Below are 19,795 nucleotides of genomic sequence, written 5' to 3' on the forward strand. Positions count from 1 at the left end.
TGGCAAGTGAGAATGTTATGAGCTGCTGTGCTGAAGTATAAAATATACTTAAGAAGACTTAAATAACAACACTGAGAGTGGAATGGGAATTGTTTAATTTATTTCTCCCAGCCATTATGATATTGAAGCTTAAAGACTCAAAGACTCTAAAGAGTAAACAAAAAACACATGTAAGAGAATGAACTTGAAGATGAACCAGAAATCATTGAAAGTTCTACCCACCAAACAAACTTAATTCATGTTCAGTTTACTTGGCAATGGTGGGAACTGCTTTCATGTGAATCAGAGATTCTTGAACCAATTCAATACAATTTGTTGAGCCATACTAGTTTATTCCATGCCAGGGGTGTGAACTTGAATACAATATTGGGAGAGGGAGTTATTCCCTGCCCTGCATAATTGATTACAAGATGTACACATGCACACTATCTGAGTGGTGATGCCAATCAAAAAAATTGGGGGGGTACCCCCTCAAATATTTTATTGGGGGGATGAAGAGACCTTGGCCCTTAGGAGTTGGCTCCTATGTTCCAGACACTTGTTCTACCCACATTATTGCCATGATGCAAGGGGAAGAGCATGATTTGTGGGCCCCACCCTTCCCTCACATCCCCATTGCCACTCCCACAGCCCTTCACACATTGGGGGCTGAACTTCTGCAATAGGAAACCTGCTTTACTTGTTTAGGTTGTTTTGATGTGAGTATTGACCTTAGCAAAGGTGAGGCTAGGGTACCCTGAAAAAGCTTTATGAAGCGCTCAGGCTAAACACCGTATTATGTACTGAAGTTCTCACCCTGGGCCAGCAGGGGGATACTGGGCCAGCAGGGGGATACTGTAGATAGTTTTAACTCAGGTCCACATATGCAAATAAGGGATTGAAAGTGACGTTCAGTGATTGGATAGTTACAGAAAATGATTACTGTTGCGTTCTAGTGGAGCTCTATATAAGCAGGCTGGCTGAACCCTTCAGTTCAGTTCTGTTCTGGCCTGTGAATAAACAAGAGCTGTTTGAAGAATTGTTGTGTCGTCTGATATGTTCACCCACAACTTAACACACCGCATGACTGCAGAGCTCAGACACCGCTTCAGCAACAGTTCCTCTCTGTCTCAGTAGGGGGCAGCCTTCTCCATCAGCTTCTTTTGTCCTACAGAGAAGGAGAGATTCTGCTTGTGCTGGTGCTTCTAAGATGGACTCCTCTGAGCCCATCTATTTCATCTATAAAAACAGTTAAACACTTTGATTCTTAATTCAACATGATTTACATACCATGTGATTGCAAAAAAAAGCCCACCCCAAAACCCAATGACCACCCTCTAAGCGGTTTACAGAAATATATAATAAAATACTAAATGTATTGATAAAAAAACAGTTGATACTGATATTTAAAATTTCAAAAAGTGATAAAATGCATGTAACTTCTGCATGTCTACTTAGGTTTGCCTAAAAATATTTTAAGCATATGTTTTATGGATACTGTTTTTATTGATGATTTTAATATTTCTGGTAAGCCGTTTTATTACAATCAAGTGGTATATAAATGTTGTTAAATAAAAACAAAATAAATATGTAAAAACAATTTCAAATCCAATCCAGATTCACATATAGATTTTAGTTTAAAAGGCTTGTTGAAAAAGGAAGCACCCAAAAAGACAACAGAGATGGTGCCCATCTGATACGGAAAGGGAGGGAGGAGGTGCAGCAACTCTAAAGCCCTGATTCCTACCTCATATGGAATGGATCTCCTGAAAGGGTGGTATCTGTAGGATGTCCTCTCCTGGAACGATGAATTTGGGGATACTGTATAGGCAAACTAGCAAGCATTGAACTAGTTAGTGCATGAAGGGGTAAAAGATCACAGAGTTGTATTGCTAGATAGACTCAGCTAGGTTATGCCCCCTCTCATCTTGAAAGGGAGGAAGTGAAGCTTACAGTGGTACCTCGGGTTACATACGCTTCAGGTTACATACACTTCAGGTTACACACTAACCCAGAAATAGTGCTTCAGGATAAGAACAGAAATCGGGCTCCGGCGGCGTGCCGGCAGCAGGAGGCCCCATTAGCTAAAGTGGTGTTTCAGGTTAAGAACAGTTTCAGGTTAAGAACGGACCTCCGTAACAAATTAAGTATTTAACCCGAGGTACCACTGTACTTCCTTTCTCTTTGACTGTCTCTCGCGCTCCATCCTGTAATCCACCAAGCAGGACATGTGTAAGCTTTCTCCCAAGCTTACAGCATGTGTTTGGAACTACAGTGGTGCCTCGCAAGACGAAATTAATTCGTTCTGCGAGTTTTTTCGTCTTGCGAATTTTTCGTCTTGCGAAGCACGGTTTCCCATAGGGTATTAACGGTTTTAAGAAAAAGGAAACAAACTTGCAAGACTTTTTCGTTTTTCGTCTTGCGAAGCAAGCCCATAGGGAAATTCGTCTTGCGAAGCAACTCAAAAAACGAAAAACTCTTTTGTCTTGCGCGTTTTTCGTCTTGCGAGGCATTCGTCTTGCGAGGTACCACTGTATATTCTGTAATTTCTACCCCATTGTATTTTGCTTGTGTTATGCTGGCTGCTCCATGGAACAATGCGTGACTGAGACCTTGAATATGTAAGTAAAGCCTTTTGAACTTACTTAACAGTGTGCAATCTGCTCATTGCAAGAGGGGTAAAAAGAGGTCAACTACTGTGTGCAGCTGAATGGGATAAGACAGATCTAACAACCTATAGTCCTAGTGCTTCACTGTGCTGCATATTTTTTGTCCATTTAATACTCTGTCTGGAACTGTCTGTGTGCAAGTCCTTCAATTTGAATCCAGGCACCCCGTTGTTTCCCTTTGTTTTTCACCCATACATGTGGGTCCACAGGATTCATATATTTAATTCCCCACAGTTTTGGTACTGCCTAACTCTGTGGCAAATATAGAGAGGAAGATAGGAAGATATATTTCTGATGCATACTTCATATGAAGCAAACATTTTCAAAACACACCGGTCCATCTTGTTAAGTGTAGAGTGGGGTATACGGCTAATGTATAATTTATGACAACTGTGGTGTGAAATGTGTAAAGCTACAGATTTTAAGTTGTGGAACTCCGTATTCTTATTCTTATTCTTCTTGCACTGTTGTACCTAGGAATAAAAACTATGAAGCATCAACTGCATGTCAGCAGAAGGCAGCTCGTAAAATGCCAGCCCTTGAAAAGAAAACCTTTTGCTTAGAAAATTCTAACACAAGGAAGGGAGTTGAAGGAGAAAAGCTGAGAATTTGTTAATCTGAAAAAGTTATGAAACTGCTAAAAAGCTCCTTCAGAAAATGCACCATAAATATCATCATACAATTAAAAAAGGTTTAAGGTGATCCATAAAGTTGAGTGAATTGATGTCTCTCATATGCAGTATTTTAACTTAGGCTTCAGGAGAGAAACCATAAACAAAAAGCTATAAAGGCATCAGAAGAAATGGGTTCTTGCAAGCTCAGATTCTTGGGAAGAAGCTTACGTTAGAGCCAGAACAGTAGATTTTGTACTGACGTGTGGATATGCGGGTTGAAAATACTTGTCCCTTGTATGCATGGTGCATGAACACCTTTGCTTTTCCTGTGGAAAATGCAAGTGCCACCAGCACAGGACTTTGGGCACTGTTCAACAAAATGCACGGGAGGGCTAAAAAAAGGTGATGTGATACACACTACCATTTAAGGAAGACCATTAATTCCAGAGTCTTACATTGCCTATCTATATCACTGCACAGGAGTTTGGTCCTTTGCCAGGGACTGCTTCTGCATATTTCTCTGCAAAAAGCGGTTGTTTAAATGAGCATAGGTCGTTCACAGCAGACTGCAAGCACAGGGATTTTGTACTCAAGTTTGCCTAACATGTTTCCATTCCACTGTCTTCTACTTATTCTTTGGAAATCTCAGAGCAGATCGGGCTGCAGTCTAATACCAACTTCCCTGGGGATAAGCCCCATTGAAAGCAATGGGAACATCTTGCTAGCACCCAACAGCTGCCCCTCCTCTTGACCATGTAGAATCTCCCTAACTATCTACATCAGCCTTTGCTAACCTGGTGCTGTCCAGATGTTTTGGACAGCAACTCACATTAGCCCAAGCAAGCACAGTGCTGGCTGGGGCTGATGGGAGTTGTACTCTAAAATGTCTGTAGCACACCAGGTTGGAAAAGGCTGCTCTGCATTTTTGTTAGAAGCAGCTGTGTGTGGAGAAGAAGGAGACCCACTTTGAATCAGGACTGTGTATTGGGGGAAAGTTTGTTAAGGATGCTGAAAGGCATTAAGGCAACCCTGTATTGGGAAATTTTTAATGTCTAATGTTTGACCATTTTTCATGTGCTGTAAGCCACCCAGAGTGGCTGAGGAAACCCAGCCGGATGGGTGGGATATAAATAATAACGTTGTTGTTGTTGTTGTTGTTGTTGTTGTTGTTGTTGTTGTTGTTGTTATGAGACCCATAGTAAACCACAGTCCCCTCGATTCTGTGGGAGAGGCCGTTACTGTTAAAGTGACATAAAGATAAAGGTAAAGGGACCCCTGACCATTAGGTCCAGTCGTGACCGACTCTGGGGTTGCGGCGCTCATCTCGCTTTATTGGCCGAGGGAGCCGGCGTACAGCTTCCGGGTCATGTGGCCAGCATAACTAAGCCGCTTCTGGCGAACCAGAGCAGCGCACAGAAACGCCGTTTACCTTCCCGACGGAGTGGTACCTATTTATCTACTTGCACTTTGACATGCTTTCAAACTGCTAGGTTGGCAGGAGCAGGGACCGAGCAACGGGAGCTCACCCTGTCAAAAGTGGCATAAGGTTGCATTAAATGTATGGTTGTTGATGTGAGTCTAGACCAGTACATGGCTTCCCCGAAATATTTCTGGGAACAATAATTTGTTAATGGTGCTGGGAACTGTAATTCCCAGCGAGGAGTAAATTCTAGCTCCAGGATTCTTTGGGGAAATACATGTGCATTAAATGTGTGGTATAGGTGTGATCACAAACACGGATATTATTTGGTCACTGTTGTTCCTAACTTTAAAAAAGAAATGTTTCACATAACAGTTAGTGAAATGTGAATGAGTGGCTCAAGAAATGCGTCTTTTCTATTGAAATTACCATCTTGTGCATGCTTACTTAAGAGCATGTCCCTCTGAGCTCTGTGAAGCTGACTTCTGATTTGAAGTGCATGAGATTTATCTGATAGGGGTTTTTTTCTTCCTGTGCAAAGTATTTGTACTTTGACAGAACTGCTGAGACTTCCCTACTGCAGAAGTTAGATTTTTCAATGCATGCTTTCAAAAGAGAGGGAGAGAGAGAGAGAGAGAAGAATGGGAAAGATTGCTTAAAATGAGCACAATCCTATTAAACAAGTGAAATCTTAATTTGTATTTGTATGAAATCAAATGGAGTGAATTATTTGGAGATGATTATAATTGTCATTGTCATCAACATAATCATCATCATTATTTTTTTGTAAGTCTAAGTGGCTGATGCAAGATGAATTATTTTAAAATATATATTCCCCCCACATGCCATTGTGATTCTCTCTTGTGGCAATGTGCTTGAAGCTAGTACTTGCTTTCTTCAGCCCCTGAACTTTTCACAATGTAGCTGTCATCTTTTAACAAGCATTTAAAAGGAAAGAGTCTAAGAATGGAAACTGTGGTGTTGTTTGTAATTTTAAAAATATTTCCCCATTTTTTTAAAAAAATACACTTCATAGCTTCATTTCTGCACAGTTGGGAAACAACAATGTAGAAGTAGGACCTGCAACAAAATGTTTAAGTATCATAGAATCACAGAATTGTAGAAATGGAAGGGACCACGAAGGTCTTCTAGTCCACCCCTCTGCAATGCAGGAATCTTTTTATCCAATGTGGGGCTCAAACCTACAACCCTGAGATTGAGAGTCTCATGATTTGTTGTCTGGAGTTCCAGTCAGCTATGCCCCTTTTCAGGATACTCCATTTCATTCCTTCTCCTTGCACCTAACAGGCAGTTAGGATTCTGCGGCCTCTGGGCATGCTCAGTCCCCAATGGTCTGTTTTTGTTTCCTACACACAAGGGCTTCTGAGAAAACACATCATAGGAATGCTTGCAGTAGGAACATAGATGATACGATTGCTGCTGCTATTAGTAATTGTTAGTTGTTTGTTCTTGTGCATTGTGTTGTTTTTATCAATTTTTGTAATTTTATCTACTTGTATAGTGCCCTGTGGCTTGTGTAAAATGCAGTGTATAAATCATCACCTACATAAATAAACAAGGAACATTACAAAATATAAATACCATAATGCTTAAGGATGAAAAGGGGGTGGAGAGGTGGGCGGGCAGGTGGATGGGATTGTTCCAACAAACCTTCAGTTTCTTAAAACAAACTGCTTCAAACGCAAGGCACGTGAGCCCCATCCACTTTCACAATGCCCCACCAGCTGCAATCTTTTAAACAGTCATGGCCAGGTGTGCCAACTTGAATTAAAATATTGGGGATAGGGGAAGTAAGCCCCGCTTTGCATAACTGATCACATGATGCAGTGCACACACACCATTTGAATGGCAATGTGCAGTGCTTCTTTTCTGGGGGGACGCAGGGGTACACGTATCCCTAAACATTCTGTGAATCGTTGTACTTTTCTCCATTTACTGTATTTATTTTACCCAATTTGAACTATAAAATGGTGATTTTCTTGAGTCAAAATGAGAGTACTTCTAAACTTTTTTTTAGAAAAAAAGCACTGGCAATTCCCACCATCTTTTATTGGGGGGCGGGGGCGGCAAAGACTCCTCAGTCCCTAGGAGTTGGCTTCCATGGTCATGGCTTACCCCAAAGAATCCTGGGAAGTGGAGTTTGTTAAGGATGCTGAGAAGAAGACCCTCAATTCTCCCACTCCCTCCAAATGTTATGGTAGAGGGAGAAAGTGTCTCTATCCATTTTCTGCACACCATGCATAATTTTATAAACATCTATCATGTCACTTGCCTTTTCTCTAAGTGGTCTAAACCACTGAGCCTCTTGGGCTTGCCAATCAGAAGGTCAGCGATTCGAATCCCCGCGATGGGGTGAGCTCCTGTTGCTTGGTCCTGCTTCTGCCAACCTAGCAGTTCGAAAGCACACCAGTGCAAGTAGATAAATAGGCACCGCTGTGGCGGGAAGGTAAATAGTGTTTCCATGCGCTTTGGTTTCTGTCACGGTGTTCTGTTGTGCCAGAAGCAGTTTAGTTGGCCACATGACCCGGAAAGCTGTCTGTGGACAAACGCCGGGTCCCTTGGCCTGAAAGCAAGATGAGTGCCGCAACCCCATAGTCACCTTTGACTGGACTTAACCGTCCAGGGGACCATTTTACTTCTAAGCTAAAAAGTCCCAAACTTTCTTCATAGGGGACTTGCTCCACCCCCTTGATCATTTTGCTTGCCCTTCTCCCCTGAAACTTTTTCGACTATATAATATCCTTTATGAGTTCAGGCTACTTCAGAGAAGAAGGCTACTTCAGAAAACAGAATGTGGCAGAGGAGACCCTTCTTCTATATGTAACAAGAGTGGTTATAGTAGGCGCAGAAGTGTTCAGGTAGCGTCAGGAACTGATTGCATAACACCGCTGAAAGAATACTTTCCTGGTCTGTCTACAAAGATTATAGCAGAAGGAATCTCTGGCCTCCCACATATTGCTGGACTTCAACTCCCATCCACTGCACTCAGTATAACCAATGGCCAGTGGTGATGGGACTTGAGGTCCAATGACCAGAGTGTTGATTCCCATTCTCTTCGTGTGTTTGCCTTACCACTATGGAGAGGAAAGCAAGCAAGGCGTTTTCTTGCCGCTAGGTGGCAGTGCTTTCGGGTCAGGGGCTGCACGAAATCTAATGGCAGATGCAGACAACATGAATTGGGGATTGTATTATGTTTGGCTATCTTGCAAGGGGAGAGAGAGGGGAAAATAGGATGAAAAATGTCTTAGAGAATACCTAACAATTTTCTGATCAGAAACATTTGCCTCCAGAAATAGAGATATGCACCATTCTTTCCTCTTACTGGGCAATGACTTGTAGCCGAGTAAGATTGTCTTCCATAAACACGGTCTTAACAGTGAGTCCGTAAGTGACTGTGGAGGCCAATTCTGGATCCACACGTCCTTCCACAGTGGGGACATTGGTTTCCAGGCGGGAGTTGATCATGGTGTGGATTTGACAAGCGTGCCTTCCTCTTAGCACATGGGATCAGGTGTTAAACAGGGTTGTGTTATTGCCCCAACTCTATTCATTATTATGCACTATATATTTAATACACCCCCTAATAATCCTGGAAACTGTAGTTTGTTAAGAGTGCTGGAAACTGTAGTTCCGTAAGAAGTAAAATTCACAGTATTCTTTATGGGGAGGGGTGGGGGTGTATTAAATGTATGATGCGTATGCAGTCTTCATGTATCATAAAATATCATGAAATGATGAAATGATGAAAATTTGTTGCTCCATACTCCCTTTTAAAAAATGGCACCCATCCATAAATCTGACATTTACAGAAAAGTTATGAGGATATGTTATATATTATGTTTTTTGCTTTGCTTTTCATATGAGATGGTGGTGATGATACAACAAGCACCGCCTTTCCCCACATGAACCAACCCAGACCCCACCCTCATCAACTGTGTCCCTTATTGTGAGCCCAAATGGAAAATATTACAGGACTTGATGACCCTTGGGGTCCCTTCCAGATCTACAGTTTCTGATTCTATAAACTTTTGCTCTGGAGCAATAATGTTTGGAATATTGCTGTTCTGGAAAAAGTTACACTCCATCTTTGAACACTGCAAGGCACAACTACACTGTGTACTTTTTAGGCTGGATACTTGCGGGATTTTAACTTTGCGTTCAAATGAACACCAACAGCAGCAACTTAACACTGGCTCCTTGTGAGATCTGGAACTCTTGAGTTAACTATATTGGTTTTGGGTTTTTGCCACAGAATAAGATGGATGATTTGTGCTGTTCTTTATCCCCATGGTTCTTTATCGTTTTTGTTTTTCTCTGTCTTTGTAATGCTGTTTATTTTTTTTAAAGATGAAAAAATAGAAAAAGAGCATGCCAGTGCAAAATATATTTAAAAATCTGATTGCACCCGAGTCAACTAGGACAGAGAAGCATGGCTGCACTCCCCTTTGACAATATAAAACCCTTCCTTGTTCAGTTCCCTGCACCCTCTATCAGTAATTGGCACACAGAATTACTTTGGGGAGCAGAGAACAAAAGCAACGAAAAGCACTGAAAGCCCTGAATCATGTCCCAACCTCAACATTGCATCCTCTGCTGCATTACCGTATTTTTCACTCTATAAGACCTAACCATAAGATGCACCTAGTTTTAGAGGAGGAGAACAAGAAAAAAAATTCTCTCCCTCTCTGCTCAGCGCCTCTCCAGCAAAGCGGGGGGAGAAATGGAAGGGGCTCCATTTCTTCTCCCGCTTCGCTGAAGGGGCGCTGCACAGAGAGGGAAAGCTGCGCAGCGCCTCTCCAGCGAATCGAAGCCAGGAGAGCAAGAGGGATCAGTGCGCACCGATCCCTCTTGCTCTCCTGCATTCAGCGAAAGCTGTGCAGCCTGCATTCGCTTCATAACACACACACACATTTCCCCTTACTTTTTAGGAGGGGAAAAGTGTGTCTTATAGAGCGAAAAATACGGTACTTATTGATGGCATTTTTAGCACACTTTTCCTACAAGGAACCCATGGCAAGACACATTGCCCTGTTCCTCCACCCAGCCCTGTGTAGAACTTGCCTGAGGCCCAGGGTGAGAGTCTTGTTAGAATAAAGTTGTAAACTCTTATCAAAAAAGCAGCCAGTCCCTGGAGGCCCCCACCCCATCTCAGCCAGCTTAGCCCTCTGAGGCCCGGGGCAAGTGTACCTGGCTGCCCCCCTCCATGCTCACAACCACTCTGTTCAGAAGGTTAGGCTGTGACAGTGGCTGGACCTACATCTGGAGTTGTTGCAGCAAGAAATGGGAACCATCTTTTCTGTATGCGGTAGGCTGCTGTTACTGAGGCCTGGAACATCTTCTCAAGGTCTGAACCAGCCACCCCAGCTGGTGACTGGCCCTCCAGGACAGGATGTGCTCTAAAAGCCTTGTTCTTTGGGCTGGACCTTTGCCTGAGCAACAATGGATCTTCTTGGCTGTGGTGTGCCCCTCAGCTCTCATGCACCTCTGACCAGCTGCTTAGGTTTCAGCCCTAACACCATAAGTGGTTTCAAACGGCGTGCTTCCACTAGCACAAGGGCTTTGAGTTGTGCCACAGAACTCCCTTTTCCTTATTCTCTGCCCCCCACCCAACCCTTTGGAGCAGATCTGGGGAAGTTGCAGTGGATGGGGAACAGGACTGAAAGCATCTGCCAAGAACATTTTCATTAATCAAGAACGCAAGTCAGAGGTTCGAAGACGATCAGATACTGTCATAATTCTGTCCATAAATTACCGTATTTTTTGCTCTATAAGACTCACTTTTTCCCTCCTAAAAAGTAAGGGGAAATGTGTGTACGTCTTATGGAGCGAATGCAGGCTGCGCAGCTATCCCAGAAGCCAGAACAGCAAGAGGGATTGCTGCTTTCACTGCGCAGCGATCCCTCTTGCTGTTCTGGCTTCTGAGATTCAGAATATATTTTTTTCTTGTTTTCCTCCTCCAAAAACTAGGTGCGTCTTGTGGTCTGGTGCATCTTATAGAGCGAAAAATACGGTATGCTGACTGGTGATCTGGTGCCATTATTCCCATGACCTGCTGGGCAGCTTCTGAAAAATCAAAGTCTTTGGGCTCCAGGGGAGTATGGTTGCAAAGCTAAAACTTAACGGAATTGACAGAAGGACACCACCGGGATTGGAGCCTGTGGCTTAATTTGACTCAACACGGGAAAGCTCATCTGGCCAGGACAAGGAAAGATTGATAGCTCTTTCTTGATTCTGTGGATGGGTGGGTGGGGGGCGCATGGCCATTCTTAGCTGGTGGAGCAATATGTCTGGTCAATTCCGATAACGCCAACTAGTTATGCCATTCCTGAGCAGTTGGAGCCCAACTTCTTAGGAGCATAAGTGGCCACTCAAGAATGAGTCATAACAGGTGCAATAACAGATAGATGGCCATCTGTCACAGATGCTTTCGTTTAGGTCCCTGCATTGCTGGAGGTTGGACTAAATGACCCCCAGGTTCCCTTCTAACTGTATGGTTCTACGATTCTGTGATTTTATGATTCTGTTGCACAAGCAGAAATCCTAGCACTAGCAAAAACACTTTGTTGATGCCATGAGCAACAGTGATGTAGTGGGGCAGGATTAGGGAGAAGGATTGTAGCATTGCCACTTTGTCTATGGCAGGAGTGATGCTGTTATCTACTGGAGTTTTTTTTGCCAATATTTTGATCTTGAAGGACGGCATATGGTAGGTTTGCTCAGCAGGCTAGACTCAGACAGAGACTGGCCCAAAGTCAGATAGTGGCATGCCAGGGATGTGAACTTAGGTCTCTACAGCCAAAGTCTGTTAGTCTAAGTAATGATGATGATGATTATAAAATGTATTACTACTACTACTACTACTAAAATTTATACCACCCTTTATCAAAAGACCTCAGGGTAGTGCACAAGATTAAAAACACTGCTTGCCGAATTGTAATTTTATGACTGTTGTGTGATCCTAATAGACTGGCCACTATGCTACCTTTGTGTATTTGAGAGAGAGAGAGAGAAATTTGCAATAGATTTTAACTGTTTTTGTATATGTAACTGCTTTGTATATGTTTGTATATGTTATTAATTTGTAAATCACCTCAGGATGCCTCATGGAAAGCGATTAGTAGTACAGTGATACCTCGGATTAAGAACTTAATTCGTTCTGGAGATCCGTTCTTAACCTGAAACTGTTCTTAACCTGAGGTTCCACTTTTGCTTTTGGGGCCTCCCGCTGCTGCCACGCAATTTCTGTTCTCATCCTGAAGCAAAGTTCTTAACCCGAGGTACTATTTCTGGGTTAGCAGAGTCTGTAACCTGAAGTGTCTGTAACCTGAAGCGTCTGTAACCCGAGGTACCACTGTACATTATTATTATTATTATTATTATTATTACTATTATTATTATTATACATCCTACCTTTCAGATCCTAATAGAACACTCTAGCAGGCTACTACAGGGTCAACACAATGACTGCATTTTTGGGTGTGTGACCCTTGGGTGTGTGACCAGGGACTCTGCTTGGGGGCATGGCTAGGTGTGTATAAGGGGAAGCTGTCATACTGAGCGCCTGCACTTCAGACTTTTGAACGACATCGCTGGTGAATAAGGATTCAAATCCAGCTCACCCCAGTAGTAGTTCAACACTCTAACCACCATACCTCTTGTGACAGTGGATGTCAGCATGTAGCTTTTAGCTCTGAAAAGTGCACCCCAGGAACTTTTGCAACACTGCGGTGAATGTTGGTGCTCCAAATGTCATGTGCTGGTTGCCTCTATACACTTGCATGGAATGCAAATCCAACCCCACCCCCCACCTTAGCATTCTCCCCACCCCTCCCTTAACATCAACAGAGCTGTCAGTCACAAAAGAGCATACCTAATACTTAATAAGGAATGCCACATCTTAGAGACATTAGAAACAGATGTCACTGCATTACTTCACTGCTGATGTATGTAATAGAAATGACACTCTAATTAATTTAATGCAGTATAAAAGGACTGATTATTTATCATGGCTGACAATAAAATTAAGAAAACATTCAATTACAATCAAGAGTAATTCATTATTTATTGATTTTGCATTATGCACATATTAATACAATGTGTTTAATTACACAGAAGACGGTATCATTTCTCTATTGACAATCAACCCTTTGAGTCAATTTCACCGCCCCGCCCCCCATTTCATTTCAATAGGGAGTTTTAGGATATACTTCTAGCAGTACCAATCTGTGAAATACCAACCTGGTGCCCTCCATATGTTTTAGACTACAACTCCCATCATCCCCAGCCAGCAGATAGGTTGGTGAGGCCAACCATAAGTATCCCTATGTGAGAACAGTTAAGTATGTATGCTTGTGTGTGCACTTCTCAATGTAGTAGCCTCAGATCTGCATCTTAGCATTGCTAGAGACTGTTGCACGTTCTGAATCTATCACTGTATGGTGCTCATCAGACATAGGGATGGGTTGATCTGTCAGTTTTATTTTTGCTTAGCTTCTCATCTTTCCACTCTTTGGTTCAGTTCCCCACATTTCTCAGTGAGTTTGTATTTTGAGAAAAAGGGTCTTACAAAAATTCTTCAGTATTTTAATGTGCATTTTGTGTGTGTGTTCGCAAAGAAATTTGCTGACTATGTATTTTTTTTTGGTATTGCTGGCTGCATACACACTAACAGCTTAAAATGCAGTGTTTCAATTTGCACATTGCTGTACACACCAGAGGGGGCGGGCAGGGATATCTTCATCCAATGAACACTACCTGTATCCACACACCTTCAGCGCCCAGAACTCCTTTTAATGAAGCTGTCATCTGCACATGTGCAATGGCTGTCTCAGAGGTACACACATCAGCCTAACTGGGAAGTGAATGTGGCTTATGTTTTCAAACTAGATGGAAGCCAATTTGAGGGAAAATTAGGCAAAACAACTGTATTGCGCAAGAAACTACAGGATATTTATGGATTTTGACTAACGTCACGTGTACACAATGATGTGTGCTTTTTAATGCACACTTTCTCATTGGGGTGGGGTTGGAGGACCATGTTGCAAAATTTGGAGAAGTGTGGATTTTGAAAGACAGCTGTGTTTTGGTTCGTCTTTTGTTTCAGTATGAACAAACTAGAGAGGGATTGAACCAAATTTCTCCCCTGCCCTCAGTCTGTTGGGGTAGATGCTGGAGACATGGTCATAGGTAGAGGTCAGACACCATATCAGGTGAACAGAGCTTAAGGGCCATGTTCTGGCTAGTTTTGTTCGAAGCTGCCTAGGAGGTGTTTGTTCTTAAAATTCTTTGAATTAGTAACTCTGGAGATTCCTACTGCACATACATGCATGCTATCAATATTTGCCAACCTGATGCCCTCCAGATGTTTTTCGACTACAACTCCCACCAGTCCCAACCAGTGTGTGCTGGGTGGGGCTGATGTGAGTTGTAGTCCAACAACATCTGGAGGGTATCAGGTCAGCAAAGGCTGTTTGGAATACACAAAAACATTTCTCCCAAATGGGTTGAGGAGAGTGCTTTTACTAGGGACAACTACTTTGGGACATTTCATGGTAAAAAGGCAGCAGTTGGAAGGTACGAGTACAGTGGTACCTCAGGTTACAGATGCTTCAGGTTACAGACTCGGCTAACCCATAAATAGTACCTCGGGTTAAGAACTTTGCTTCAGGATGAGAACAGAAATCGCACGGCGGTGGCGCAGCAGCAGCGGGAGGCCCCATTAGCTAAGGTGGTACCTCAGGTTAAGAACAGTTTCAGGTTAAGAACTGACCTCCAGAATTAAGTTCTTAACCAGAGGTACCACTGTATTGGGGTCTGAAGAGACCCAGAAGTTTGCAGTCTCACAAATCCCTCCCCAACCCAACTATTCTGTCTGCTATAAAACAAAATCCCAATTACCTGCTCTTTTTGTAGCATGGATGCTGTCAATCCATTTATTTATTTTTATTTGTACTGAAAAGTGCTCCGATATCCCCCCCCCCCGGTTGCCAGTATCAAGCGGAGAGGTTAAAAGTTAGTTTTCGAAAGCTCAAATGGGGAGATATATTAGATTAAGAACTATCACTTGTGATATGAGGCTGCTGGGCCTCCATTTTGGTGGGAGCCTAAATAAGCTGCGAGACCCAGGAGGCTGCTGTTGAAAACGGTGCCTTCAGTTCACAGAAGGAGTGGCCAGACTTTAGAACTGCTGAATCTGTGTGTGTGTGTGTGTGTGTGCGCACGTGTGCGTGTATGAACCTCCAGACTTACCATGCAAAAACTCCCAGATTTAATCATTGGCATTTGCAGGTAGAAAGACCCATCTGAAACCCTAAGAGCTGCTGCGAATCAGTGTGGACTAGAGGTGTGGTGGGAGACCTCTGGCTTGCATGCCTTACTAAGCTTGATAAGCCACTGTGAGAACAGGATGCTGCACTAGATGGGCCACTGGTCTGAACTTGTGGCCCCCCAAGATGCTGTTAGATTCCACCTCTCTTTACGCCCAGCCAGCATGACCAATGGTCAGGGATGATGGGAGCTGTAGTCCAACAACATCAGGAGAACCACAAGTTCCCCTTCCCCTGAATTATAGATTATGATAGGTAGGGCTGGATACAGGTTTGAGGGGGCCCTGAGCAATGTGCCCCCTTCTCCATCAGTGAGCCCTGGCAGACTTACCTGGTGGCAATGGAGCAGCAGTGTTTTTAACCAACATTTTCACTTCTCCCAAGAGTCCAAAGTGATGCATAATCTGGGGAAATTAAGATGGCACCTGGGCCCAGGGGCCTAATCCTTTTTATTGTGCATTCATGATGATTTGTGCCCTTGATCATGACTGCAACTGGAGCGGTTGTACACGATCCTGCTTTCAACACTGTTCATGCTTTCAGGGCAGGAACATTTCAGGGTTCGGGGCAGACCTATAGCTTCATTTCCAGCTGGTGCATTTCTGCTGAAATCCTGTAACTTTTCATATGGCAGATGTTCCAGGTGTGTGTCCGTCCTACTTTTGTTGGTGCAAGAGTGTCCCTCCAGGTGACAATAATGCAGTAACATTGGGGAAGCATTGCAGGGCAACTAACAAAGCAGAATGAGGTGTGGATGAGGAGTATAAACCCACCAGAAATGCACTCTTGTTGTGTCCTTGTAAAGGACAGCAAACCATGATCTCTGATCACTTGGCTCATCCTTACGTGTAAACACAGTCAATACACGAAAGATTCAGAGTATTTTTAAAGCTGCCAATATATTAAAACTGGGTCATATGCTGGAGCATCTTTGTTTTACCCTGAGAAATTATGGGAAATAATCCTGCGGACTAATGTAGTCAGCTCTTCCATGCTCAGGTGAGCTGGGCCATTGCCTGGTATTAATTCACAAACCTTGAGCCTTTCCTTAGAGTAAGTGCAGTTCTCTTCTCCATGGATAGTCGCTTCTCAAGGGTACCGTTTTTTACTACAGCCTTTATGATTTTATATTGCTGCATGCCACTCTAACATGCAGGGTGGGAGGGAGTTGGGGGGGTGATGCGCAAGACTTCATCTGGCCTTGCAAAAACTCAGCCTTATTTAGAAATATATTTAGCCTATGGAAGGCATTACAGTCCAAAGCTGGGGAGGGGGGTAAATCCCAGAGAGTGGAATTTGATAGTCTCATTAATCTGCAAGCAAAAATTCCTTGAAAGGGAGGAAAGGAAGGAAAACAACAACAATGCAAAACCTATAAATCAGATTTATATTTCCTGCTCAAAGACCTTTGCATGTTTTTGTTTTTGTTGTTTGCAGCTGAAGATACAAACCTTAAAAGTGGATGGAACATAAGAAGAGGGACAAAATCCTTTGGCTGGCCAGGAATTCTTCGGAATGTTTGAGCTCACTATCTCTCAGCTTTTGTTCTCTCTCTCTCTCTCTCTCTCTCGGGAAATGGGGGTGTCACAATGACCTCCTTTGGTGGGTTATTGTGAAGATGAATGATAGAATGGCTGCAATGTAGCTTTGGAATCCTAAACCCAGGGGTACATTGCACTGAAGGTGGGAGGTCTAGTAGGTGCAAGGGCAGAGTAATCTTAAAAGGGGCTAGGGAGAAACAGGAGTAGCAGGATCTGACAGTTTCAGTTTTATCCATTTCTCATTTTAAATTCTGTTCTCCACATTTCTGCAGCAATTATTATTATTATTATTATTACTATTATTAAAACCCTTATGAAAACTCATTAGCATTTTTAGTGCTGATTCCTCCCTAAAAACACATTTTTGTATGCTGTTCTCCCTAATGTACACTTTTTGTGAGCAATTTCCCAAAACATAATGCATTTGGGGTGTTATTTTCACTAATATCTTCATTTTTATGCACACTTTCCCCAGATATGTGCATTTTGGGTAAACGTTGGTTGATTGGAAATCTGCATTGCTACATTTATATAAGTTTGGATTTTGGTTCACATACTGTTTTGGAAACTGTGAATTTGAAAGATTTGCTAGTAAATGAGTACTGTATCAAATTTCTGCCCCATTCCTTCTGCCCCCTGGCAAATTCACCAGTGCACCCGCACTCCTGCTGTCTCCTGAACTACAACTCCCATCTGCTTCACGCAGTTAACACAGCAAATGCTATACAGGGATAATGGGAGTTGTAGTTCAGCAACATCTGGAGGGCCAAAGATTCCCTTCATCTGAGCTAAACAAAGAGTTCTAGTGAACTAAAAAAAATTGCTAATGATTTGGCAATATTTCGGTTGGTCTTAATAAATGTAGTATGATAGTGTGGATTTGGGATTAACATAATGAAAGAAAAAGTCCAACCTATTTACTTACAGCACAGTCTTGCTCATGTTTACTCAAATGCAAGTCCTGGTTCCAGGGTATGGTTTGAGGCTACTACCTTAATAAAGCCAAGTAAGTCTGGGTCTGGTCAGGATGGGAGACCACTAGTGAACCACATCTTCTGGTTAGTTCAGTTGGCTAGGGCATCGTGCTGATAACGCTCAGGCTGCAGGTTTGATCCCTATATGGAACAACTGCATATTCATGTATTGCGGGGGTGGGGGGTGGACTAGATGATTCTCAGGGTCCCTTCTAACTCTGTGATTCTATGTATGTATGTAGGCTTGGGTGGTGGGTAATAAATCCCAGGATGGTGGGTAATAAATAATAAATGTAATAATAAATGCAATAAATGTATAAGTGTATACAGTATACACATTGTGTTCGAGGGTGCTTTGTCCGCGGTAAACGTGGCACAGGATTTCAGAATTGTAGCAGTTGTGCACTGAGTGAGTATTCAGAAAGTTAACTCCTAGGTTAAGCGTGCACGAGACTGCAGCTCTCCATATTTCGCATCCCTCAGTCGGATGCCTTAAGTCCTACTGAGCGAGATCCTCGGCGGAGGTTCGCCCTCGCAGGATCAGACAGCACCTCTTGCGCACTTGGCTCAGAAATCCGGTTGAAAATTCAAGCGCGCTCGCGGCTTTATTTCCCAGTCACCTGTGCCTCTAGTCGGGGGCGCGCGCAAACTTCCCCGCCACCACACCTCAAGTTTTAACTTTCTTTTCTGCCCCCCTCCGCCCCATCTCTCGCCGCGGTTTTCTCTTTCTCTAAGTCATAAAAGGTTTACTCCCGCCCCACCTCACTCCCGCAGCTAGAACGCTCAGCCCTTTTCCAAAAAACGCAACCTCGGGTCGCAAACTCTCTTCCACTTTCCCTTTCCCTCCTCCCCCAGCTGGGTGGGAACGGTACCCTCCTCTTGATGCGTCCCGGCGCTCCATTCACAGGTACCCAACGCTCGGGGGCAAGGGAGAGAGGGCCCCGCCCCGCCCCGCCTCGCCTCCCTCTCCATCCTTAGCCAGTGGCTGGCGGCCAGGCTGAGACCCCGACGCGTCGCATTGGCCGCCGGCCGCTGCCGCTCCGCGCTCCTCCTCCGCCCCTTCGCTGGGAAGTGGGAGGCGACTCCGCGAGCGGCTGGGTCGTGGGAGTGCGCGCGGGGTGTTTTTTCCCTCCCCTCTCCCCCACTTCTTCCCCTTTCTCTCCTCTCTCGCTCTGCGTCTCCGTCTCCTCCGTTTCCTCGAGTGCTGCAAACTGTTTCGGGTGGAAAAGTGGAGCCGGCAAGGTTGGATGCTGTAGCTGCCGCCGCCGCTGCCGCCGCCGCCGATGATCCAGGCGCCCGGGGCGGAGTAGAAAGCATGGCCGTGTCTTCTCCCCCGATTATCCCGGCAACTTCGAGCGGCGGCGGCGGCAGCGGGGGCAACGGCGGCACCGGCAGCGCCAGCAGCGCCGCCAGCGCTGGGGGCTTGTTCCGGGCGGACGCGCTCTATCCCTCCAGCCCGTCGGAGTCCCCGCGCCTGACGAGCAGCCTCATCCACAGCTTCATCGCCAGCACCGCCAACGCCGCCACTGGCGTGCCGGGCAGCGGAGCTGGAGCAGGAGGAGGAGGAGGTGGTGGCGGCGGCGGCGGGAACGAGTGCAAGATGGTCGACCTGCACGGGGTGAAGGTGGCTTCATTCCTGGTGGACGGGCAGGAGCTGATTTGCCTGCCGCAGGTCTTCGACCTCTTCCTCAAGCACCTGGTCGGAGGGCTGCACACCGTCTACACCAAACTCAAGAGGCTGGACATCGCGCCCGTGGTGTGCACCGTGGAGCAAGTGCGTATCCTGCGCGGGCTGGGCGCCATCCAGCCCGGCGTCAACCGCTGCAAACTCATCACGAGGAAGGACTTCGAAACTTTGTACAACGACTGCACCAATGCCAGGTGAGAGAGAGAAAGAGCGCGTGCGTGCGTGTGTGGGTTTGTGCCTGTGAGGGGTGTATTTTTTTGGGGGGGCATAGTATATGGCTGTTCAGGCCTCCCCCTCCACCGGGGTCCCGACCGTAGTGAGGAGCAGAGAGGTCCGAGTCCCTCCGGCCACGGCTCCCTTCCCTGAAAAAACCGGGTCCGATTGAGGGAAGCGCCCCTTTCCGTGGCTGAGTGGGACGTCGAAAGTATCCCAAGTGCTTAGCTCGTTGTCTTCCTGAAGCTGAATGGATGTTGCGTGCTTCTTTTTCTTTTTAAAATCACCCGCTTTTTTATTTGGGAACAAATCCCGTTAGGTTTCTGTGATGCTTCCTCTAAAAAGTAGGGTA

General features: G+C 44.6%; 1 protein-coding gene across 8 annotated transcripts in view; it reads left to right on the plus strand.

Moving 5' to 3' along the window:
• Positions 1-2,175: 2,175 nt before the first annotated feature.
• DACH2 (dachshund family transcription factor 2) overlaps positions 2,176-19,795 on the plus strand; it is a 326,286-nt gene continuing 308,666 nt past the window's right edge. For 2 of the 8 annotated variants that reach the window (XM_080991267.1, XM_080991268.1), the window contains exon 1: positions 18,603-19,424. In XM_080991267.1, the coding sequence (XP_080847393.1) occupies positions 18,859-19,424 (566 nt within the window). In that variant the 5' untranslated portion in view covers positions 18,603-18,858. Of the gene's footprint in view, positions 2,241-2,504; positions 2,601-18,589; positions 19,425-19,795 lie in introns of those variants that run through there. The other 6 variants (XM_080991271.1, XM_080991262.1, XM_080991264.1 and 3 more) reach the window with 6 other exon arrangements.

Source organism: Podarcis pityusensis (genome assembly GCF_964106645.2).
Source record: "Podarcis pityusensis genome assembly, chromosome: Z".
NCBI classification, from domain to species: Eukaryota; Metazoa; Chordata; class Lepidosauria; order Squamata; family Lacertidae; genus Podarcis; species Podarcis pityusensis.